The sequence below is a fragment of the Anthonomus grandis genome, chromosome 6 (genome assembly GCF_022605725.1).
Source record: "Anthonomus grandis grandis chromosome 6, icAntGran1.3, whole genome shotgun sequence".
NCBI classification, from domain to species: Eukaryota; Metazoa; Arthropoda; class Insecta; order Coleoptera; family Curculionidae; genus Anthonomus; species Anthonomus grandis.
The window spans coordinates 34678283-34704822 of record NC_065551.1 but is presented as its reverse complement, the minus strand read 5'-3'; the positions used below and the strand labels follow the sequence as shown (position 1 = coordinate 34704822).

The window sequence follows — 26540 nt, the reverse complement described above, 5'->3', positions numbered from 1 at the left end:
ATTGTGGTCCTTGTCGCACTTGTCACCTATGTCAAGTCAAATGAGCAAACGTCTGTCGTAATGAAGAATTAATAAAAATATAAGTAAACTTACTAAATTAATTTAAAATATAAATATTTAACATCTAAAATGTAATAATATATTTTGTTGGCGTGCAGCAGTAAAGATGGACTAAGGAAATACATAGCAGAAAGCTTCAAAGCAAAACATAACCTCAAAAAACAGGCCCACAATTACCCCATTTCTTGTATTCTGGAGAAGAAATAGGTACATACCGTTTCCTGTTTAAGTCCTTTACTTACCCATTGTCTCCTAGCCCCAAAAGCCTGACTTAAATAGCTTATAAGCCCCTGAGTGATACTTACCCTCAATAGTCAGAAATAAACAAATAAAACAATATCTAATAAATTTCTATATTAACTCTATACAAATCACTACTACACAAATTAGTCTTTAAAAATATCTCTAACGCTTATTCCTTGGTCTTGCTGCTTCCTTTGAGCCTCCTTGAATGCCATGCTTAAACTCACAGATTCCACATCATCGGGCTCTTGCTGAGGCTGAGCCTCTTTAGCACCACCTCGTTCTCTATTCAGTACTTCAATGGCTTCTTTATAAATTTGTTCTTCTGTGGCCGTACCGTCGTACTGCACCGACAGTTTACTGTATACATCTATAAACTTTTGTGTTAAAGATTTGCCTCCTCCTGCCAAATGAGTGGCTCCGATACGTTTGTTGTTGCGATGAAATATACTGAAACATGCATTTGACAGTCAGGGTAAGGGCAACCACAATAATGTATGGGAAAAAGTGTTTTACAACCTCAAAATGTAAGGCACCAAAGCAGGTATTTTTAAGAAAGCAGTCTGTAAACTCAAGTTAATAGCCAATTATTGGTGTTAAAAGTTTCAATATTGAAAAATCTCAATTTCTTTTTATATTTGGAATGAGTTGACTTACGCTCTTATTCTATCCTCTGGGTAAAATATATTTTTCAGTTTTATATTGGGGACTGGCCTGTCGTATTGGGGCGTTTCCTTGGGGGGAAAAGCGGCGTACACATCGTACCACAAGGGCCTGTCCTCCCAGTTTAGAGCCTTGGACTGGATTAAACCTTGTGTCCTATAATAGATTGATTATTATAGATAAACCGAATATTGGGAGCTCTTTGGGGTTTAGCCTTACCGAGTAAATATAGTTCCGATTCTTTCTAGCCTGCTACTAGCCATACTTTTACTTTTTTAATTATTTTTCTAGTTTAAAGCTTGTTGTTTTTTTATATAATTGTGCACATAACCTCAAACACGTGAAAGGTCTGCTGTGTATTATAACCTCACATTTTAATAATTAATTTTGGTTTGTGGTCTCTTCAGATTTTTAAATATTTATAAAGAAATACAACATATATAATATTAATTCAATAATAAAGCATAAGTAGGATTTGAGGCTGTATTTTAATTCCTGAATATTAATTTTAGCGGGAAATATTTAAATGTGACAGTTGTCAAAGCACTGACATGCGCACCAATCATTTGATTGCCTCTGACGTTTAAAACGTCAAATCTGAAAGTTTTATTAAAAATTTTTTGTGGAAACGAAAAGGTGTTGGTTCTTTATCACGTAAACGGGTAAATAAATAATAATCACGTGAATTTTTATTAGTGCGATTAAAGCGAGAAGGGCCCCCCTTTGTATCCCCAATTAATGTTCGGAATAAAGCGATTATGAGCGACGAAATTCGGCCATGTTGTGTTCATTGAAAATAAAAGTGTAGTGTCATCAGGGCCAGGAAAAATATCTCTTATTTAGACTACGTAAATTGTGTACATACCTAATTAATCATTTATTAAGTTTCGATTTAAGTCGTATAGCAACACTTCGCTTTATTAGACGCCACCCCAAAAAATTGTCAGCAGGAAATTGGTATGTATGTGTTATGATAAGCTCAGTTTTATTTGTGTGCATTTTAAAGTTCTCTTTATCAGTCCTTGGTTTTTGTGTCAAACTGTAAAAATTTGAGTCCTGTTAAACAACCACTGGCAATAATTAAGCATTTCTTGCAGAACTAATTACAATACACTGATTAATATGCTTATCAAACAGTAACCCACATAACTGAATCGAAAAAAAGTGTTATTAAAGAGAGTTTTTGTTTAGGCAATGGTGTTTTATTAAGTCAAGGTCCTATATAAGCAACATTTTTTTATTGCTTTTTTAGTATGCAGTGTAGGTACAGTTTTTAATCTTTAGACTTTATTCTTGTTTTGAAGGTATTAATGCAAAATTCAGCAGTTGTTGTAGCAAAACGCAACGGGGCAAATAGCTCAATATTGCAAAAATAAATTCAATTAAAATCACTATTTCATACCTACCTTAAAATGAAGTAAACTCAAGTTATACAACAATGTGGTAAGCTAAAATATATTTATTATATTGTTAGGGGAGTTATTCAGAAATAATTTTATTTCTAAGGTTAAAACAATCATGTAGTTTTACTCATTATATCAACAATACTCGTTGAGTATGTGCAACAGATAAGATATTTGGAACTGCTTGTTGATTGCAACCTAGACATCACTGCACATATGAATCACATTATTGATAATTCTTTAAAGTTGCTAGGATTCATTAAACATAGTAGCAGACATTTTAATTACAGTATACACTGTACTTTGCCTTTGTCAGGACCCACTATGTCTCCTCTGTCTGGAGTTAAAACTATTCATTTCATATCGACAGACTGGAAAGAGTTTAGTGTAAAATTTGCAAGTACATTCACTACAGGTTTTACAATGATCAAGAATTTCATTATAATAAGACAGCTCAATACTTGATTGAAATCTTATTTGCTCGTCTATAGATTGTCCATATCACTTTACATGTACCATCTCACAATACACATTCCATTCAAACTTTCCATGTATCTTTTTATAGGAATATGCCAAAAATTCATTCAATAAGCAATGAGCTATATGGCCTTGATTTTTTTCAACCTTTAAAGGCTTTCAAGGCATAATAAATCTTTATATATTTTTTTCATTGTTGTTTTTTTTTTGTATAAAAAGATGAGCTAATATTAAATGTTAGTGGTGGTTGGTATCTATCCAATGGCAATGTATACCCTTCTTCAACCAAGGTCCCTTATTAGTATTGAACACCTGAGAGAGTCAGCATTTTTAACAAACTCGAAGGAATAGTACTTGTTTAAATTAAATAGTAATTAATAGATGAAACCTCAAGTCACTGGTTTCAAATATATTGGAATATAAGGTCATAGAATTTCATTTTTGGCCTGTACAAGACACATCTATTTGTATATTCACTAATAAAAAAGAAGCAAACAAACAGCACTACATGATAGTCATTAACAAAGTTGCTGACGACCAAAGTTTAAATATTTCTCTAATATGCAGCCTGTATAATAAATAATACATAAAGAAAAACACCTAATATTGCCTCAAAGAACATTTTATTTATTTCTAATCAGACCGGTTCAGTAATTACCTGATTACAATTATTTTTCCTTATCAACAGTTTTATTATTTTAAAAACCTCATCATGTCCAATCATTTTCCAATTTATTTCAGGCATTTAAGGTCATTTAAATCGTTTCATTCCTTCCAGGCAATTGAAATCATAGTTTATTTCTTTTAAGAATTTAAACTCTTTTTCTATATTTTCCAGACCTCTAAGTCATTTTAAATTTCTTATCCAATTTTCCAGAAATTGGGAATCAATTTTCATATTTTTGTTCCCTAAACTATTTTCGACTGATTTTGGGCTTGGTTTACTTTTTCCAGGAGTTTAAAGTCTGTTCTTGCGTATTTCAGGCTTTTGCGGTAATTTTCAAATTTATTACTTTAATTTTCCTGTAAGCATTTCAAGATATTTCTTTCAAGCATCATGGTGTATATCTTGTATGCACTTAAAGTATTTTCTAATATTTTTTCACTGATTTTTAATTGTATTCCAAGCATTGGAAGTCATCGTTTGACGTAATCTTTCGTCCAGTTTTCCAAAAAAAAAAATATCCGAATTCTCTGGTCAACTGATTGAAAAATTACGCCAAACATTGCGATCTTTAATGATTCCTGGTTCTCAGATTTTCATGCCAAAAAGGAGGTTAACGGTCCATTATTTCGCATTTTACCGCATGTTACGTCTCTAATATGTCTTGAATCATTTTGAAATGTTACTTTTCGTATGTAATTGAACTAATTACAGACGTGAACTAGCGTTTTATTGCGATCGTCAATGATTCCTGGGTCTCAGATGGGTTTTCATGCCAAAAAGTGGGTCAAAAGTCGATTATTTGGGTTTCTACCGCATTTCACGTCTCTAATATGCCTTGAATCATCTTGAATTGTTACTTTTCGTACGTAATTGAACTAATCACAGACGTGAACCATCAATTTATTGCGATCGTCAATGATTTCTGGGTCTCAGATGGGTTTTCATGCCAAAAAGTGGGTCAAAAGTCGATTATTTGGGTTTCTACCGCATTTCACGTCTCTAATATGCCTTGAATCATCTTGAATTGTTACTTTTCGTACGTAATTGAACTAATCACAGACGTGAACCATCAATTTATTGCGATCGTCAATGATTCCTGGGTCTCAGATGGGTTTTCATGCCAAAAAGTGGGTCAAAAGTCGATTATTTGGGTTTCTACCGCATTTCACGTCTCTAATATGCCTTGAATCATCTTGAAATGTTACTTTTCGTATGTAATTGAACTAATTACAGACGTGAACTAGCGTTTTATTGCGATCGTCAATGATTCCTGGGTCTCAGATGGGTTTTCATGCCAAAAAGTGGGTCAAAAGTCGATTATTTGGGTTTCTACCGCATTTCACGTCTCTAATATGCCTTGAATCATCTTGAAATGTTACTTTTCGTATGTAATTGAACTAATTACAGACGTGAACTAGCGTTTTATTGCGATCGTCAATGATTCCTGGGTCTCAGATGGGTTTTCATGCCAAAAAGTGGGTCAAAAGTCCATTATTTGGGTTTCTACCGCATCTCACGTCTCTAATATGCCTTGAATCATTTTGAAATGTTACTTTTCGTATGTAATTGAACTAATCACAGACGTGAACTAGCGTTTTATTGCGATCGTCAATGATTCCTGGGTCTCAGATGGGTTTTCATGCCAAAAAGTGGGTCAAAAGTCCATTATTTGGGTTTCTACCGCATCTCACGTCTCTAATATGCCTTGAATCATCTTGAAATGTTACTTTTCTTATGTAACTGAACTAATCACAGACGTGAACCATCAATTTATTGCGATCGTCAATGATTCCTTGGTCTCGGATAAGTTTTCATGCCAAAAAGTGAGTCAAAAGTCGATTATTTGGGTTTCTACCGCATTTTGCGTCTCTAATATGCCTTGAATCATCTTGAAATGTTACTTTTCGTATGGAACTGAACTAATCACAGACGTGAACCATCAATTTATTGCGATCATCAATGATTCCTGGGTCTCAGATGGGTTTTCATGCCAAAAAGTGGGTCAAAAGTCGATTATTTGGGTTTCTACCGCATCTCACGTCTCTAATATGCCTTGAATCATTTTGAAACGTTACTTTTCGTATGTAATTGAACTAATCACAGACGTGAACCATCAATTTATTGCGATCGTCAATGATTCCTGGGTCTCAGATGGGTTTTCATGCCAAAAAGTGGGTCAAAAGTCGATTATTTGGGTTTCTACCGCATTTCACGTCTCTAATATGCCTTGAATCATTTTGAAATGTTACTTTTCGTATGTAATTGAACTAATCACAGACGTGAACCAGCATTTTATTGCGATCGTCAATGATTCCTGGGTCTCAGATGGGTTTTCATGCAAAAAAGTGGGTCAAAAGTCGATTATTTGGGTTTCTACCGCATTTCACGTCTCTAATATGCCTTGAATCATCTTGAAATGTTACTTTTCGTATGTAATTGAACTAATCACAGACGTGAACTAGCATTTTATTGCGATCGTCAATGATTCCTGGGTCTCAGATGGGTTTTCATGCCAAAAAGTGGGTCAAAAGTCGATTATTTGGGTTTCTACCGCATTTCACGTCTCTAATATGCCTTGAATCATTTTGAAATGTTACTTTTCGTATGTAATTGAACTAATCATAGACGTGAACCATCAATTTATTGCGATCGTCAATGATTCCTGGGTCTCAGATAAATTTTCATGCAAAAAAGTGAGTCAAAAGTCGATTATTTGGGTTTCTACCGCATCTCACGTCTCTAATATGCCTTGAATCATCTTGAAATGTTACTTTTCGTATGTAATTGAACTAATCACAGACGTGAACCATCAATTTATTGCGATCGTCAATGATTCCTGGGGCTCAGATGGGTTTTCATGCCAAAAAGTGGGTCAAAAGTCCATTATTTGGGTTTCTACCGCATCTCACGTCTCTAATATGCCTTGAATCATCTTGAAATGTTACTTTTCGTATGTAATTGAACTAATCACAGACGTGAACCATCAATTTATTGCGATCGTCAATGATTCCTGGGGCTCAGATGGGTTTTCATGCCAAAAAGTGGGTCAAAAGTCCATTATTTGGGTTTCTACCGCATCTCACGTCTCTAATATGCCTTGAATCATCTTGAAATGTTACTTTTCGTACGTAATTGAACTAATCACAGACGTGAACCATCAATTTATTGCGATCGTCAATAATTCCTGGGTTTCAGATAAGTTTTCATGCCAAAAAGTGGGTCAAAAGTCGATTATTTGGGTTTCTACCGCATTTCACGGCTCTAATATGCCTTGAATCATCTTGAAATGTTACTTTTCTTATGTAACTGAACTAATCACAGACGTGAACCATCAATTTATTGCGATCGTCAATGATTCCTGGGTCTCAGATGGGTTTTCATGCCAAAAAGTGGGTCAAAAGTCCATTATTTGGGTTTCTACCGCATCTCACGTCTCTAATATGCCTTGAATCATTTTGAAATGTTACTTTTCGTATGTAATTGAACTAATCACAGACGTGAACCATCAATTTATTGCGATCGTCAATGATTCCTGGGTCTCAGATGGGTTTTCATGCCAAAAAGTGGGTCAAAAGTCGATTATTTGGGTTTCTACCGCATTTCACGTCTCTAATATGCCTTGAATCATCTTGAAATGTTACTTTTCTTATGTAACTGAACTAATCACAGACGTGAACCATCAATTTATTGCGATCGTCAATGATTCCTGGGTCTCAGATAAATTTTCATGCAAAAAAGTGAGTCAAAAGTCGATTATTTGGGTTTCTACCGCATTTCACGTCTCTAATATGCCTTGAATCATTTTGAAATGTTACTTTTCGTATGTAATTGAACTAATCACAGACGTGAACCATCAATTTATTGCGATCGTCAATGATTCCTGGGTCTCAGATGGGTTTTCATGCCAAAAAATGGGTCAAAAGTCCATTATTTGGGTTTCTACCGCATTTTACGTCTCTAATATGCCTTGAATCATCTTGAAATGTTACTTTTCGTATGTAATTGAACTAATCACAGACGTGAACCATCAATTTATTGCGATCGTCAATGATTCCTGGGTCTCAGATGGGTTTTCATGCCAAAAAGTGGGTCAAAAGTCGATTATTTGGGTTTCTACCGCATTTCACGTCTCTAATATGCCTTGAATCATCTTGAAATGTTACTTTTCTTATGTAACTGAACTAATCACAGACGTGAACCATCAATTTATTGCGATCGTCAATGATTCCTGGGTCTCAGATGGGTTTTCATGCCAAAAAGTGGGTCAAAAGTCCATTATTTGGGTTTCTACCGCATCTCACGTCTCTAATATGCCTTGAATCATTTTGAAATGTTACTTTTCGTATGTAATTGAACTAATCACAGACGTGAACCATCAATTTATTGCGATCGTCAATGATTCCTGGGTCTCAGATGGGTTTTCATGCCAAAAAGTGGGTCAAAAGTCGATTATTTGGGTTTCTACCGCATTTCACGTCTCTAATATGCCTTGAATCATTTTGAAATGTTACTTTTCGTATGTAATTGAACTAATCACAGACGTGAACCATCAATTTATTGCGATCGTCAATGATTCCTGGGTCTCAGATGGGTTTTCATGCCAAAAAATGGGTCAAAAGTCCATTATTTGGGTTTCTACCGCATTTTACGTCTCTAATATGCCTTGAATCATCTTGAAATGTTACTTTTCGTATGTAATTGAACTAATCACAGACGTGAACCATCAATTTATTGCGATCGTCAATGATTCCTGGGTCTCAGATGGGTTTTCATGCCAAAAAGTGGGTCAAAAGTCGATTATTTGGGTTTCTACCGCATTTCACGTCTCTAATATGCCTTGAATCATTTTGAAATGTTACTTTTCGTATGTAATTGAACTAATCACAGACGTGAACCATCAATTTATTGCGATCGTCAATGATTCCTGGGTCTCAGATGGGTTTTCATGCCAAAAAATGGGTCAAAAGTCCATTATTTGGGTTTCTACCGCATTTTACGTCTCTAATATGCCTTGAATCATCTTGAAATGTTACTTTTCGTATGTAATTGAACTAATCACAGACGTGAACCATCAATTTATTGCGATCGTCAATGATTCCTGGGTCTCAGATGGGTTTTCATGCCAAAAAGTGGGTCAAAAGTCGATTATTTGGGTTTCTACCGCATCTCACGTCTCTAATATGCCTTGAATCATTTTGAAATGTTACTTTTCGTATGTAATTGAACTAATCACAGACGTGAACCATCAATTTATTGCGATCGTCAATGATTCCTGAGTCTCAGATGGGTTTTCATGTTAAAAAGGGGGTCAAAAGTCCATTATTTGGGTTTCTACCGCATCTCACGTCTCTAATATGCCTTGAATCATTTTGAAATGTTACTTTTCGTATGTAATTGAATTAATCACAGACGTGAACCATCAATTTATTGCGATCGTCAATGATTCCTGGGTCTCAGATGGGTTTTCATGCCAAAAAGTGGGTCAAAAGTCCATTATTTCGCATTCTACCGCATTTCACGTCTCTAATATGTCTTGAATCATCTTGAAATGTTACTTTTCGTATGTAATTGAACTAATCATAGACGTGAACCATCAATTTATTGCGATCGTCAATGATTCCTGGGTCTCAGATAAATTTTCATGCAAAAAAGTGAGTCAAAAGTCGATTATTTGGGTTTCTACCGCATTTCACGTCTCTAATATGCCTTGAATCATTTTGAAATGTTACTTTTCGTATGTAATTGAATTAATCACAGACGTGAACCATCAATTTATTGCGATCGTCAATGATTCCTGGGTCTCAGATAAATTTTCATGCAAAAAAGTGAGTCAAAAGTCGATTATTTGGGTTTCTACCGCATTCCACGTCTCTAATATGTCTTGAATCATCTTGAAATGTTACTTTTCGTATGTAATTGAACTAATCACAGACGTGAACCATCAATTTATTGCGATCGTCAATGATTCCTGGGTCTCAGATGGGTTTTCATGCCAAAAAGTGAGTCAAAAGTCGATTATTTGGGTTTCTACCGCATTTTACGTCTTTAATATGCCTTGAATCATCTTGAAATGTTACTTTTCGTATGTAACTGAACTAATCACAGACGTGAACCATCAATTTATTGCGATCGTCAATGATTCCTGGGTCTCAGATGGGTTTTCATGCCAAAAAGTGAGTCAAAAGTCGATTATTTGGGTTTCTACCGCATTTTACGTCTTTAATATGCCTTGAATCATCTTGAAATGTTACTTTTCGTATGTAACTGAACTAATCACAGACGTGAACCATCAATTTATTGCGATCGTCAATGATTCCTGGGTCTCAGATGGGTTTTCATGCCAAAAAGTGGATCAAAAGTCGATTATTTGGGTTTCTACCGCATTTCACGGCTCTAATATGTCTTGAATCATTTTGAAATGTTACTTTTCTTATGTAACTGAACTAATCACAGACGTGAACCATCAATTTATTGCGATCGTCAATGATTCCTGGATCTCAGATGGGTTTTCATGCCAAAAAGTGAGTCAAAAGTCGATTATTTGGGTTTCTACCGCATTTTACGTCTTTAATATGCCTTGAATCATCTTGAAATGTTACTTTTCGTATGTAACTGAACTAATCACAGACGTGAACCATCAATTTATTGCGATCGTCAATGATTCCTGGGTCTCAGATGGGTTTTCATGCCAAAAAGTGGATCAAAAGTCGATTATTTGGGTTTCTACCGCATTTCACGGCTCTAATATGTCTTGAATCATTTTGAAATGTTACTTTTCGTATGTAATTGAACTAATCACAGACGTGAACCATCAATTTATTGCGATCGTCAATGATTCCTGGGTCTCAGATGGGTTTTCATGCCAAAAAGTGGGTCAAAAGTCGATTATTTGGGTTTCTACAGCATTTCACGTCTCTAATATGTCTTGAATCATTTTGAAATGTTACTTTTCGTATGTAATTGAACTAATCACAGACCTGAACCATCAATTTATTGCGATCGTCAATGATTCCTGGGTCTCAGATGGGTTTTCATGCCAAAAAGTGGGTAAAAAGTCCATTATTTGGGTTTCTACCGCATTTTACGTCTCTAATATGCCTTGAATCATCTTGAAATGTTACTTTTCGTACGTAATTGAACTAATCACAGACGTGAACCATCAATTTATTGCGATCGTCAATGATTCCTGGGTCTCAGATGGGTTTTCATGCCAAAAAGTGGGTAAAAAGTCCATTATTTGGGTTTTTACCGCATTTCACGTCTCTAATATGCCTTGAATCATTTTGAAATGTTACTTTTCGTATGTAATTGAACTAATCACAGACCTGAACCATCAATTTATTGCGATCGTCAATGATTCCTGGGTCTCAGATGGGTTTTCATGCCAAAAAGTGGGTAAAAAGTCCATTATTTGGGTTTCTACCGCATTTCACGTCTCTAATATGCCTTGAATCATCTTGAAATGTTACTTTTCATATGTAACTGAACTAGTCACAGACGTGAACCATCAATTTATTGCGATCGTCAATGATTCCTGGGTCTCAGATGGGTTTTCATGCCAAAAAGTGGGTCAAAAGTCGATTATTTGGGTTTCTACCGCATATCACGTCTCTAATATGCCTTGAATCATCTTAAAATCTTACTTTTCGTATGTAATTGAACTAATCACAGACGTGAACCATCAATTTATTGCGATCGTCAATGATTCCTGGGTTTCAGATAAGTTTTCATGCCAAAAAGTGAGTCAAAAGTTGATTATTTGGGTTTCTACCGCATTTCACGTCTCTAATATGCCTTGAATCATCTTGAAATGTTACTTTTCGTATGTAATTGAACTAATTACAGACGTGAACCAGCATTTAATTGCGATCGTCAATAATTCCTGGGTCTCAGATGGGTTTTCATGTTAAAAAGGGGGTCAAAAGTCCATTATTTGGGTTTCTACCGCATTTCACGTCTCTAATATGTCTTGAATCATCTTGAAATGTTACTTTTCGTATGTTGTATGTATTTGAAATAAACTTTTTATATCTTCCAAGCATCCAGGAAAACAATTTAGCTTTCTTCTTTGAAAAAACTCCTGAAATACCCTTGTCATTACGTATTTATCTGGAAATTTGACATCTCCTTTGAAAAAACTGCTGAAATAACTTTGACATTACGTATTATTCTGGAAAGTTGACATTTTTCAAAAATATACTCTGTTGGCATTTAAAGTAATTTTTTTATTCTTCCAGGCATTATTTCTTTTGTCCCAACTATCGGCACCGTTTTGTGCCAGCTCCAAACAACTAAAGTAATTTTTTGTTTTTTCCAGGCAATCGAAGTCATCGTTTGTTTCTTCGAGGAAGTCGAAGCTTTATTTTAGACAAATGAAATTAAGTTAAAAATTAATTTTCTTACAGAAAATTGACGAAATTTTGCGCTTTTTATAGCCAATTGATATTGATAATCTTTTATTTTTTTTTTTAACAGAAAGTCGTAAAAATTGTTTTCCAAGCATTCAGCCAGGAAATTAATTTAAGTTTCTTCTTAAAAAAAACTCCCGGAATAACCGTAGATTTACGTATTTTCTTGGAAACTTGATTTTTCAAAAAATCCAAGGCTTTTGGAATAATTTCTCACAACAAACTCGACGAAATAGTCCTTGCTTAAATTAAATAGTAATTAATAGATTAAACCTCAAATCACTGGTCTCAAATATATTGGAATATAAGGTCACAGTATTACACATGTTTGGCCTGTACAAGACACATCTATTTATATATTCACTAATAAAAAAGAAGCAAACAAACAGCACTACATGATAGTCATTAAAAAAGTTTAAATATTTCTCTAATATGCAGCCTGTATAATAAATAATACGTAAAGAAAAACACCTAATATTGCCTTAAAGAACATTTTATTTATTTCTAATCAGACCGGTTCAGTAATTACCTGATTACAATTATTTTTCCTTATCAACAGTTTTATTATTTTAAGAACCTCATCATGTCCTTTGTGTCATATCTAGAGGCAATCTAGATAAGGCAAATTTATCACTTTAACATGTAAATATATTACTCTACAGTTTTTTTTTTGTTGAAGCCAACCATAGTATTGATTTAAGATTTATTAGTTTACGTAAATTATTTGAATGTCTCTCGAGGAAGCCATATACATTGGCCTGAATGCATGATTTGATTTTGTGTTTTAACCGTGTTAATATTTGATTTTTGCAGCTATAAGCAATAACTTTTGGCCTAACCAGAGTTCTACAAACAGCTTCAATGTAAGTTTAATTTTATGATAGTTTTAAATAAGATTTAGGCATTTTTTTGAACCACTTTTTAACCGGGGTAGATGCGTAGGGGCTCGAACGATATGCAAGTGAATGTGGCGGGGATCCGGCGAAATATCAAAAATTTCGCGCACAACTACTCGGATGCCCAGAAGAAGGTGAGGGAGGCGACCTCGAACGACCACTGGGGCCCCTCTAGCACTATAATGGCCGAAATCGCCGATCTCACTTACAATGTTGTTGCCTTCAGTGAAATTATGCAGATGGTACAAACGGTCCGTTTATCTGGCTTGAGTTTCTAAAATTTCAAAAATTGCAGGTATGGAAACGCCTAAATGATCACGGTAAAAACTGGAGGCATGTGTATAAAGCCTTGGTTTTGCTTGAATATCTTATCAAAACCGGGTCGGAAAAAGTTGGGCAGCAGTGCAAGGAAAACATTTATGCTATACAGACCTTAAAAGATTTCCAGCATATCGAAGAAGGTAGTTATAGTTAGGTGAAAGTAAATTTGGCTCCTCAGTGTTATGTGTGTAACTTTAGGTAAAGATCAAGGGCAAAATGTGAGGGAGAAGGCCAAACAGCTGGTGAACCTGCTGAAGGACGACGAAAGACTGAAAAACGAAAGGGCGAGGGCCCTTAAGGCGAAAGAACGGTTCGCTCAGAGCGCCAGCGGGTTCGGGAGCGATGGCGGTCTCGATACGCCGACCAGTCCCCGATATCCGGCCTTCAGGAGCAGCGATTGGAACGAAAGCGGTGAATCCGGTAAAAAGAAAACTACCTCTAAAAAAACCTAACCTAACCGTTAATTAATTCTTTATTTTAGCGGAATTACCGAGAGACATAGAAATCGCGCGACCGCAAACCGCCGGCGAAGAAGAATTACAGCTGCAACTGGCCTTGGCTATGTCCAGGGAGGAGGCGGAACAGGAGGAACAGAAGAGGAAGTCCGATGACGTTAGGTTGCAGTTGGCTCTTAGTCAGAGCCAACAAGATTTCAAGTAAGTGTTAAGATTAAAAGGATCTCTGGCTTGTCTGAAAGTGTGAGTGAAATAAATTAAAAAGTGAGCATAAAAACATTGATGGACTTAATCCAGTTTCCAGAGTTTGCTGCTTAAATTCAGACAATTTATATATCAATCATTATAGGTCAATCACAAACTTTTAATTGGTAAATTGGAGTTAATGGATTTATGGGTATTACTACTCATCTATTGAGTTGCCAATTTGAGCTATATTATGCATAGTTTTTACTTTATTCTTATTTGAATCTTAAAAGAAGAAAAACAGGACTGACAACAGTACATTTTTTGAACTATGAAATTTTACGAGTAAGTAAATCTGTAAGTTTGTTAGTGACATTCATCAACACAATACAAGATCAAAAAATACTTTTTACTTAGACAGGGTAAATACTGATGCAGGTCAAAATAGTTTATATTTGATTATATAAAGAGCTGGAATAATATAAATATCTTTAGAAGGGAATGAGGGCAATATATTAAAACTTTAATTGTTATATAGTTAAACCATTGTAAAAAATTGATGCTAATAAAGATTTTTTTTAGTATAACGCAGGATAACATTTTAAATTGGTTAAAAGGAAAAAATTAGTCCCACTGGGAATTACGCATAAAATATGGTATTTGTATATGCAGGTATTCTATTAATGTAATTGTGAATTTATTAGTGTATTATAATAGTTGGATTATCAAAGAAAGGGAAATTTAGTACCTATACAGGGTGTTCCGTTGATAATATAAACATAGGTCCGGAAAAGCTTCCTCAGGGAGCTAGAGCTCTTTGAAAATAACCTTTAAAAACTAGTTTTTTTTTAATAGCTCCGGAACTACTTTAGCTACCGCAACCAATTTTGGGAGGTAAATTATTGTTAGTACGTTTATTCTTTTGAACCTACTAAATAAAAAAAATATTTACCAGGGGCTTCAGAATCAGGCGGGTTTTTGGTTAATTTAGGCCCATTTCTTTAAGACTTTAATTTCTGCCCGTTTGGGCATTAGATTATGATGTTCCTATGCTTTTTACATAAAAAGGTGCTCTTAGTAAAAGTCGGTAAATGGTAAATATCACCGTTTTTGTGAAACGCAAGTTTGCACGACGAAAAGCAAGTTATGAGATACAAAAATGAATTACCTATTATTATTAATAAACAATTTTTAAAAAATCTGGCGTAAATACCATAAGGGTTTTCCTCACTCCACACATGATTATTCTTAGAATTAAAAGTGCCTTCTTTTGTAAATAAAGCCTCGTCAGTAAAAAGGACATATTTTGGAAATTGAGGTTCTTCTGTACACCGGTCAAGAAACCACTGGCAAAAATTCACGCGGGGCATAAAATCATTGGGTCCTAATGATTGCACCTTTTGCAGGTGGTAGGGCCGAAGAAGCTGTTCCTTAACAACGTTCCATACCCTAACATGATTTACATGCATCGCATCAGCTACTGCTCGAGTACTTACTGATGGGTTATCTTCAAATCGCTGAAGCACTTCTTCCTCAAAATCCGGGATTCGGATGTTCCTTTGCTCGCCATTATCTTGGCGTTTTATTTTAACGGAGCCAACGTCTCCCTGAGCCGTTGATTGACCCTTTCAAAAAGTGTGTGAGCTGGGATTCGCCTTTCGGGAAACCGCGCTTCATATAGTCGAGAAGCAGCTCTACCATTACATCGAACTTCTCCATAAATTAAAAGCATATCGGCGTATTCAGCAAAAGTGTAATCTTCCATTACTTAACCGTAATAAAAAGGGAATTAATATCATGTAAAAAATACTGACAGTGACAAATTTAAAAAATACTGACAGTGGCAATGAATTAGCATTATTATTAAAATAATTAATTCAGGGGCTGTATCTTAGTTTGGTTTTAGTTAATTTCCACAAAAACGGTGATATCTACCGACTTTTACTAAGAGCACCTTTTTTATGTAAAAAGCATAGGAACATTATAATCTAATGCCCAAACGGGCAGAAATTAAAGTCTTATAGAAATTGGCCTAAATTTTCCAAATATCCCCCTGATTCTGAAGCCCCTGGTAATTTTTTTTTTTTTATTTAGTAGGTTCAAAAGAATAAACGTACTAACAATAATTTACCTCCCAAAATTGGTTACGGTAGCTAAAGTAAATCCGGAGCTATTAAAAAAAAAACTAATTTTTAAAGGTTATTTTCAAAGAGCTCTAGCTCCCTGAGGAAGCTTTTCCGGACCCATGTTTATATGAATTTTTGTTTTTCTTTTGACGTTTTCACTCGTTTTTTTTAACACCCTGTATATTTACAATATAATTAATAATTTATGACCTGCACCTACCGTTAATCTTTTTTGAACCTTTCGAGTTGTCTTTTTAATATTTACCAGTTATATCTTAAAGGGTTAATCTAATAACAGTAGGTAAACCAAACATGTTTTTAATCTAATTATTTATGATATACAGGGTGTAAATGAATAGATGCGAAAAAATTCAAGGGCTGATTCTTGGGTAAATTTTAAGAAAAAACTTTATATGAAGGTATGTCCTAAAAGTCCTAACTTTTGAGATACCGGGTAGTAAAGATTGAAGAAAAATATATGTTTTTTACAATACCTGTGCAACCCCTGTAGATATTTTAGTACTATTCTGCCCTCCTTAGTTAAGTCGTCCTAACTACAAAATTCTCTTTTTTTCGCTTATTACATTTTATTAACCTATCAAATGGTATCTACCTCCTTGGCTAAATTAGAAAGTCCTAACTACATTTTTTATGCCTTAAATTCACCTAAATATATTGTCCTATGTGCAGAAAAGACGATAATCCCAAATTAAAATGTCGTATCTAGCTTTTTCTAAGTTAAAATGTCCTAAAAAAAGTAGCATACCGTTTATAGAATATTCATTTGTGCCAGTAGAGACATATTCAAAAAGTGCTAAGCCAGTGGCAATAATATGGCAAGGGGTATACGAAGGGGTTGCGAGTCGAAATAAGGAAGATTTAATTTCAACTTTTTTTTATTATTTGTTTATATAACAGAGGCATGCGTAATATTACGATCTGACTTGACAACTGTGAAGCTCAAAACAAAAATTGGACCTTATTTTGTTTTCGTTGTAAGCTCTGCCGAGACTGAACTGAAGAATTTGGAAATAAAATACTTTTAATGTAACATCAGCTAGAATAATCATTGAAAAGGCACGGTAAGCTATTCGATTTTAATGATTTTAAATCGGCTGTAAAAAAGGAAAACTTATCTAAGGTCCGTGTAAAAGAGATAAACATACAAAACTTTTTTGAATGGAAATGTTGATCCAAGTTTAAGCTTCAAAAAATTGTTCCCAAACCTTACTTGTAGAATATGGTACATTTGCACTTTAAAAGGGAAGAAATGTGTTGTACTACAAAAATGCCTTTCCGGAAGAATTTAAGCTCTTGAAATTTTTAAGTGTTAGATATTATAAGGATGGGTTACCAAAACCTTCTTGCCGTAATTGCCAATTCGAGGGAGGAATTAGCCGTTTCCCAAAATAATGATACTGACAATAAAGAAAATGTAGATTTCCAATAAGAGTAAAGCACTTTTTAAGTAACTGGTTTCCATTCATAATTTCACGATTTACTTTCAATCTGTTTTTAATCTTCTAATGTTTTATTAGTTAGTAGTTTAGTTATAATGTTAATTTGAAATGTAACTCCTGTGTCTTTACTAAAAATCAGTCTAAAAATATATGTATATATTTTTATTATAATTACTTTACTAAGTTAAAAAGTCCTATCTAACTTTTTTTTTCTAAAATTTCACCAAATTTTGAATCTAGTCCTTTATTAAACTTTACCCACAAATGTAAAAAACTAATTTCTAAGCATATAAATAGAATCAGGTATTTACTTCAAAATATGAGGACTGCATATAAGTTTTCATAAAATCTCAATTTTCTCAGCTTCATCGATTTGCGAGTTAGGATGTTTTAACTAAGGACGGCAGTATTTGGTATGCATTTTCTCAAAAGGCATTTTCTGAGGCTCACTAATTTTTTTAATTTGTATCACTGACGTTCGTGCAAGACTTAAAGTAAACATTTTTGATGGAAAATATGGTATACCATTGTTTACTTAATCTTTTAACCCTTTTTTGTTTTTTACTCAACCTTAAATAATGTAGTGTAGAAAAAAAATATAATAAACAAAATTTAAACAAAAAGATAATGGACGAGTTCTTTCAATGTATTGTAGAACCTGTTAAATGTCTGCTGATGATTGTTGGTTGATTGTCAGTTCTTGCCTCCTTTAAAGTAGAAACTTTTTTGTGCAAATTATTCAAATGCAGAAATAACCGATATGCATTTTGTTTATGGTCTTGCTAACGGAAATTCATTGCAAGCATCTAGAATGTATGCTGAAACGTACCCTCAACGAATGGCACCTCGTCATACATTATTTGCACGCCTTCATCAAAGAATCTGAGAAATTTTCAATTAAAAAAGCGTGATTTTGGTGAATCATAATTCGGAAGAAGCAGTACTTAATTTAATTGATGAACAACCTGACACTAGTACTAGAAAAATTGGTCTGCAGCAACATGTCAATGTTATGACGGTATGGAGTATTTTCAAAGATCAGTCAGTATCCATATCACGTACAACGAGTCCAGGCTCTATTACCACGACATTTTCCTAGGCGTCTTGAATTTTCTCGTTGGATGTTAGAAATCGTTGAGCAAAACCCTCAGTTTTTAAGGCCGATAAATAAATAATATAAATAAATTAAAAAACATTGATTGGACTTAATCCAGTTTCCAGAGTTAAATACAACTTAAATACAGACAGTTTATATACCGATTCTAGTAAGGCCTTTGACCAGGTCAACCACAAACTTTTAATTGGTAAATTGGAGTTAATGGGTATCAGAGGGTCTGTCCTTGTGTGGAAAATTGCAATGTGTAAGAGTCGGTGGGTCTTTATAATTCATTCTAATCATCTTTCATTTGCGGATGATATTAAACTTGTTAAAACAATTTTATCTAAGCAAGATTCTTTTGCCCTTCAGTTAGATTTAGACCATTTGTCTAAGTGGTCTTCAGATCAAAGTACTCAGTAACATCTCTTACTTGTAGTGGGAATTTTCTTGATTTTTCCTATAGTGTCGATGGAAATAATATTAATAGGGAAAAAATTAAAGATCTGAGTGTAATTTTAGATTCTGATTTATCTTTCAATGATCATTTTTATCATTGGTGGGAAAGGCTTACCAGGAACTTCGTCTGATTTCACATCATATTTAAGATTTTTTGATCATGTTTAGAATAACACCTGGTTACCAGTGCCATATTGATCTATTACAGACTGTCTAGCATAAGTTTGTCAGGCTGCGGGCCTTTAGGTTAACAGATGATATTTCACATATGAATTACCTTGAAGGATGTTAAATTTTTGGCCTTAGGACACTAGAATCTAGACGACATTGCAGCCAGATGTTTTTCTCACATAAACTTGCCAAGGGGCATATTAATTCTATTAAACTTCTCAGTCTTCTTAATTTTCATGTTCCAAGTCAACATACTAGAAATTCTCATTTATTTATAGTGCCATTTGATCATACCAATTATGGATACAACATTTCAATTTCTGTAGTGCAAAGACATTTTAATGAGAAATTTAGTCAGGTTGATTTCTTTAAGTCATTTAATGGGTTTAGTGTGAAACGTAAGGAACTGCTATCATATTTTCATATTTTGTTCACCATTGATTATCAAAATTTATATTTAGTTTGTTATCTAAATTTAATTTTTGAATTTTCTATTACACTTGTTTTATGATAGTTTTAAAGCCATGTTATAAGATGGGTGACTTAATTATTAATGTATTTTTATGTATGACTGGAGTTTTTCGTTGATAAATAAATAAATAACTCAAAACATGGCTTTATTATCAGAACATTACTGGTGTCAGGTCGTTTAGATTCTAATGAACTTTTCTTCCTGTATCCCTCAGTTCATTCACAATATTCCAAGATTCCTTGGACATTTTTCTTTTTTTATCTAAAAATCCTAACCAATGGATTCAAGGATTATTTTGAAAAAAAAAGTACAAGAACTACTAAATTTCTTCCAAGTTCCAGACTCCCACTGTATAATAGTATTAAAACCGAAAAACCGCCTTCTCTCTTTAGTAAATGTGATCACTTTTTACAAGATTAACCTACTTAAATACCAATAAAGGCATTGTTTTTGTGCCAAAGTTGTTTACACACTCATAGTTGCAACGAAACAGGCAGATCCACGCTCTGAATTTTACAAAGCCGGAAAAACAATAGTCCGCTGCAAGCGTACCATTGTCATGTTTTGACAGCGGTATAAAATAGTCCGCGACATGTTTCTCTCAACGAATGGCACCTCATCATACATTAATTTGCACGTCTTCATCAAAGTCTACGAGAAACTGGAACTTTTCAACCAAGAAAGCATGATTGTGATCGCCAACGCGATATTAGAACACCGGAATTGGAAGAAGCAGTACTTAATTTAATTGATGAACCAGTATGATTGATGACACCAGTACTAGAAAAATTGGTTTGCAGCTACATGTCAATCATATGACAGTATGGACTATTTTTAAGGAGTCCAGGTTCTATTACCACGAGATTTTCCTAGGCGTCTTGAATTTTCTCGTTGGACGTTAGAAGTCGTTGAGCAAAACCCTTAGTTTTTAAGGCAGATTCTGTTTACCGACGAAGCTAATTTTTACAAAGAGAGATTTTTACACATTTGGGTAGATGAAAATCCCCAACAACAATTTTCTTTAAATGTATGGGTTGGAATAATTGAAGACCACCTTATTGGCCCACATTTTCTATCACAGAGATTGAATGGGAAAACATACACTCGTGTTCTCCGAGATATACTTTCAGGACTTCTTGAGGCAGTACCCCTAGATGTTAGAAGAGTAACGTGGTTTATGCACGATGGGGCTCCTGCCCATTTTAGTTTATTAGCACGTCGTTATTTAGGCGAACCATATCCAAATCGTCGATAAAATTGAACGTACAATACGTGGGTAAAGTATCGGAAATCGAACCACTGTACAGCATGCATTATTATATTTGCATTGATATTTAACTTTCAAATGTATTGTGATTGCTAGAGTACTTAATTAGTTGCTTTACAGAAAATCGCAAGATAAAGTGCACAAAAGCCACTTGGTGGACCTGCTGGACGTCAATTTGGGCGGAGACCCCACCCCCGTTGACCCTTGGGGCATGCCGCAGCCCCCTCGGCCACAGGTAAACCCTATTTTTAAAAAAAATACGATTTTTTGTTGTTGCACACCTTTTTTAATTCTCAGTCTTTGGATTTAAATTTATTCGGATTCGGATTGTCGGTACGTAAGTACGAACGTAAAGACGCTAGAAATATCCCCGTAAACAAACAATTATTGGCATTTTCTCATAGCTGACTTAATATCTATCCTGTTTTTTAAATACAGGGTGGGATCAAACTTGTAGGGGTTATTCAGTGCAACAGTAGAAAACAGTATAGAGTATAGAGTATATAGGAAAGGTATATAATATCTGGAAAGGTGTCACTATGGAACTACGGCCCTAAGACGCGTTAAGATTTAGAAAGACGATGAGTTGCCTAAATAGAATTTGATCCATTTAATTTTTGCCTTTTGTACCTGATATCATCAGAACAATTATTGTTCAAAATGTCAACGTCAATGTCAATGTTTAAAAAATTAACCGATGCTTGTGTGACACTTGATTTAACGTCGCTAGATTTTTTTCCTGTGGGGAAATGTAAAGCCTTTGGTCTACGAAACTCCCGTAGAAATAGAATAATTACTTAATTAGACGCATTATAGCGGTACAGAATCACTTAAAACAAATACCATCTGCGACGAACGAAATCATGTGCGACGTCTAAATCGGTGTATTCAGGTTGAAGAAAGACATTTTGATTAATTATTATGATAATACCATTCCAAAAGGCAAAAATTAAATGCTATTTAGGCAGTTTAACGTCCTTTGTGTCTTAGGGCTGTAGGGACCATTTCCCGGACATATGTCCCTATACTCTGGAAATATCATTAAAAGTTATCTAAAAAATCGCTCTCAGTACGTTGACATAAATGGAGTAAAGTCTTCTTGTACAACCGTAACTTCAGGAGTACCGCAAGGTTCTCGTTTGGGACCGATTTTGTTCTCAATTTTTTTAAATGACATTGGTCAATGTTCCTCTACCTGTAGATATCTTGCATATGCAGATGACCTAAAAATCTTTACAACAATTAAGAAGGTATCAGATTTTCGTGCCCTGAAATCTGATCTTGCAAATTTTGAAAGGTACTGTACCTTACATAAATTATTTATGAATCCAGAAAAATGTCATTCTATACTTTTTAGCAGAAAACCATCTCAGACCCAAAACAAATGTGATGTCTATCTCGGGGGCACTATTTATTTATTTATTTTTTATTAATTAAGGATACAGGTAAACCCACTACAGTATCCACTCATAAATATACAAGCAAATATAAACTTGCAAACACTAAAGTTAAATACACTTAACAATTGCTAAACCAGAAAAAGACTATTAAATTTTAAATACTAATCTGTAAATACTAATTCCTACACAAAAGAAAAAGTCTGGGACACGAATTATAGTAGCTCTCTCTTCAATACACCTCTCAGGTTTTTCTGGGTTTCAAAAAAGAGATCTATGTTATTATAAAAATCTGATAATCTCATCATTCTACACAGTGGAGATGACTGACAACTGTTAGTATTTCTGAAAGGTAAATTAAAAAGATCACTAAGTCTTAACTGCCGTGATGTAACATTAAACCTCAACGCCTGCATCAAACATGGACAATCCACTTTATTATTCAACACTATCTTGAAGTATGTGGAGTTTATTAAGGATTTAGGTGTGACGTTGGATTCCAGACTGCTCTTCGACGTTTATATAGAAAACATTGTTCAGAAAGCTCTAAAAAATCTCGGTTTTATATCTCGAATTACAAAGGGTTTTAGTAATCAATCTTCATTAATATTATTATATAATGCATTCGTTAAACCTACTATAGAATATGCGACAGTTGCTTGGAATCCGATGTATCACAAATATATTGACCAAATTGAAAGAGTTCAACGCAAGTTTGTAAATATAGTAAATTTTCGCTTTAATAGACAAAGAAATTTTTTGTCTATTAAAGCTAACTATAACTTAAAATTTTATGGTATGAAGCCCCTTAGAGAGTCGTAGAAACAATTTTGATTTATAAAATTATTAATAATTTAATAGACTGCCCTTTCTGTCTGGAAAATTTACATATCAACGTTAATCCTTAAATTTTGCGTAATAGATCGACCTTTAGCATCTCAAGATATTCTTCAAACTATTTGTCTAACTCTCCATTGTTCAGATGCGCCCGTAGCTTTAATAATTTTTAAGAAACTAATTTATATAATGATATATTTTTCTCCAGTATGGCTTCATTTAAGCGATACTTAAGAAATTCTACCTAATTTCGCAAAGAACGATAAATATTGTCCTTTTTTTCCCTATTGTCATTGTTCATATGTATATATGCTTCTTTATTGTTTATTTTATTTATTTATTTAAAGCAGTACAGCCCAACAGTATAACCATTTAATGGGCAATATAAATTACATACCTATATATATGTCATTATAAATGTTCAAAATATAAAGATAAACTAAGTCTAAATAGCTTATAAGTACCTAAAAAATTATTTTAAGAGAAAAAAAAGAAAAAAAAAACAAAAATATCATTTCAACCCGAAATATAAATCAGCCAAGCATACTAAATAGAGTACCACAACAAATGCGATACGTAAACTTTAGAATACCAAATCGTGAATATAAGTTCATTAAGAAGTAGTAAACAACTCTGTAAAAACTTTAATTAAATTATTACGTGAGCAAACAAATAGATCACAGAATGGCGTTATTTTGTTTGAATTGTCTGACATAAAAAATAAGGGTGAACTTAACATTACATTTGTCCTGGCCCCTGGGCAATAAAATAAGTTTGTGTTTCTTGAATTGAGACGCGGCACAGAAAAATTTAGATTCTTTAGTAGCTCAGGACAATCAACTTTCCCATCCAATATCTTATGCACCAACAAGACCGACGATCTATTTCTTCTAATTTCAAGAGGTTCCACGGAAAAGCGAGTTAGGAGAGTTTCGTAAGAGATTCCCTGAGGAGGATAAAATCCGTCAGCCTTAAAGGAAAGATACTTTAAAAATTTTCTCTGTATTTTTTCGATAGAATATTTATGAACCTGGTAGTAAGTATTCCACACTATAGAAGCATATTCCAATTTAGAACGTAAAAGAGCAAAATATAAGTTTTTTAAGGCTTCTATGTTACTGAAACCCCGACAGTTTCGCACAATAAATCCAAAGACTCTACTAGCACTGTTTGATATATTATCTATCTGGTTCACAAAGGTAAGCTTATTATCAAACACCACACCCAAATCACTGATTGATGAACATCGAGTAAGTTTTGTGGAAAGGGTGTAATCGAATTCGATTACATTTTTCCTTCTAGAAAAGGACACCACCTTACACTTAGACACATTTAGATTTAACCTGTTTTCATCACACCACAGACTTACACACCTCAAATCGTTCTGCAAAGACATGCAATCAGTAGTATTGGTTACAGAAGAATAGATTTTTAGATCATCAGCAAATAAGAGCTTTTGTTGATCTAGTTTATCACTTAAGTCATTGATAAATAAGAGAAAAAATAATGGACCTTAATTTGACCCTTGGGGAACCCCCGATGACGCAGTATATTTATAGGAACAGAAACCCCGTTGACAGACATATTGCTTTCTATTTAAGAGATAGCTCTTAAAAGGATCAAGGAATCCGATAGAAAACCAAAACTATGAAGTTTATAAGAGATACTATTAAATAAGTTAGTTAGGTTTATATTGCTTGGTAAAAATGTAATGTTTGGCAAAGCGCTTACTTGTATTTAAATTCATAAGATACTTTGTGCTTTCCTGTTATCGGATTGCTTAGTCTATCTGTAGGAGAGCCTTGAGCCAATGTTTTCTACTGTTGCACTGAATAACCCCTACAAGTTTGATCCCATAGTTCTGCAACACCCTGTACAGTGTTCATCCTGCTAGCGTTTAAAATGAAAAACTTACATAACCGAGTTTTCTTTTTAGCAATCGTCCCCGTGGCAATCGTCGTCGTCGCCCCAGCATCCGCCCCTGGGGGCGCCGCTCTCGGCGGACCCCTGGCAACCGGCCTCCGCCCCCCAGTTGCCTCCTCCGGCCGCCCCCAGAGCGGACCCCTGGGGGTTGCCGGCGGGGGGCGGTGCTGCAGCTGCCGCCGTCGCCAATCCCCTTTCGAGCCTATCGCCGGTTAATAAATCCGCCGGCACGGTTAAGGATCCTTGGTCGCCCACTAGCCCCGGTTCGTCCACTGATATGGACGAGTTTGATATTATTACGAATAGGTAAGTTAATTTATAGTACTAATTAAATGGTGGTTAGGTTAGAATTGGCACAGAAGCTTAGAGAGAAAATAACCGTACAATATTTGTTTCCTCAATAATTGTCTCTCTGTCTCTTTCTTTAAAATAGTGTAAATATACCACGCAGTTAAACGACACGGTTACCCAACGTCATCTAGCCTTTTGACTTTTCATGCTACGGAATAGTACTCTTAAAATTTTTGTTGTAAAGATCGATTTCAACCTGTCCATGTGTGTCCAAAGAAGCTCTTTCAATTATAGTCACAAAATATTAACCTATGGAAATAGAAAGGAATTTCCAATGCTAATGCCAAATCATAAAAGATTGGTTTCCAGCCGAACCTCATGTATTCCGTATGGCGTGGTAATCGCAGTGGCGGGAAATTTGAAAGCATGAAGAATTTTTACATACACTTTTTTTAGGGGATTTACTTAATATGTGCCTATTAGTGTATAAAATTTTCAAAGAAAAAAATGATTTTTGGATGAGTTTTCTTAAATGTTCTTGAAATCTTGAATATCGATAACAACCCCCAAGTTTTTAGTACTCTTGAGAAATATTAATTTCGAATTATCTGTAATTATATTTAAATTATTCTTTAAAAACTCCAATTTTTTTAACATTAGATTTTTCCTGCTTAAGCTTCAAATTGTGATCCTTGAGAAGATTGACATAAAAGTTTTAAGATCTTCATTAATGCATAATTCCATTACTTTAAAATCTTTCGTATCAAAGCACATGTAGATCTGCGTGCCATCAGCGAAAGCCTGAATCTTACAAAAGTTGAATGATTTTAGTAAATCTGAAGTAAGGAACATTAAGAGAGCCCAAAATTAACCCCTAGGGAACGCCACCTGCTCTATCAGAAAAAATATTATTACAGCCCATCGATTGGAATCTGTTGTTTAAGTTTTGTCTATGATTTTTTATTGTATGGTTTTTTGTCAAGACACTCAAAAAAAAACCCGTCATTTGTATATTAAACAGTGATTCTTTCAAATTCAGAAACCGACCTACGTCCCCGCTAAAAACCAACGGCAACACCGCGACCGACCCGTTCGAATTAAACCTTTTGGGGGACGCGTTGCCGCCCGTTCCCGGTTCCAGTCCGACTACGAACGTCGGTTCGAAAAAGACGCCCCAAAGTTTCCTGGGAGAGAACTCGGCCTTAGTCAATTTAGATAATTTAGTTACCACAAGTGAGTGAGCTAAAAATGACTCAAAACAA

General features: G+C 34.6%; 2 protein-coding genes across 5 annotated transcripts in view; one reads left to right on the top strand and one right to left on the bottom strand.

Moving 5' to 3' along the window:
- Positions 1-399: 399 nt before the first annotated feature.
- Positions 400-1375, bottom strand: LOC126736987 (probable 28S ribosomal protein S23, mitochondrial). The gene is made up of 3 exons (XM_050441644.1): positions 1186-1375; positions 961-1122; positions 400-753 (listed from the first exon to the last, which is right to left on the bottom strand). Exons 1-3 carry the CDS (start codon positions 1227-1229, stop codon positions 447-449), a joined length of 513 nt encoding a protein of 170 aa, XP_050297601.1. The 5' UTR covers positions 1230-1375; the 3' UTR covers positions 400-446.
- Positions 1376-1554: 179 nt separating this feature from the next.
- The window catches only part of LOC126736984 (epsin-2), a 29059-nt gene continuing 4073 nt past the window's right edge, over positions 1555-26540 (top strand). The window contains exons 1-9 of one of the 4 annotated variants that reach the window (XM_050441639.1): positions 1555-1923; positions 12735-12784; positions 12864-13059; positions 13113-13278; positions 13337-13558; positions 13620-13794; positions 20951-21065; positions 25001-25293; positions 26318-26511. In XM_050441639.1, the coding sequence (XP_050297596.1) occupies positions 12783-12784; positions 12864-13059; positions 13113-13278; positions 13337-13558; positions 13620-13794; positions 20951-21065; positions 25001-25293; positions 26318-26511 (1363 nt within the window). In that variant the 5' untranslated portion in view covers positions 1555-1923; positions 12735-12782. Of the gene's footprint in view, positions 1924-12734; positions 12785-12855; positions 13060-13112; positions 13279-13336; positions 13559-13619; positions 13795-20950; positions 21066-25000; positions 25294-26317; positions 26512-26540 lie in introns of all 4 variants that reach the window. The other 3 variants (XM_050441637.1, XM_050441640.1, XM_050441638.1) reach the window with 3 other exon arrangements.

Coding starts and splice junctions, on each gene's coding strand:
- LOC126736987 (XM_050441644.1), bottom strand. CDS start 1,229: ATGGCTAGTAGCAGGCTAGAAAGAATCGGAACTATATTTACTCG. Junction 1,123..1,185: donor ATCGGAACTATATTTACTCG/GTAAGGCTAAAC, acceptor AATCTATTATAG/GACACAAGGTTTAATCCAGT. Junction 754..960: donor CCAGAGGATAGAATAAGAGC/GTAAGTCAACTC, acceptor TGCATGTTTCAG/TATATTTCATCGCAACAACA.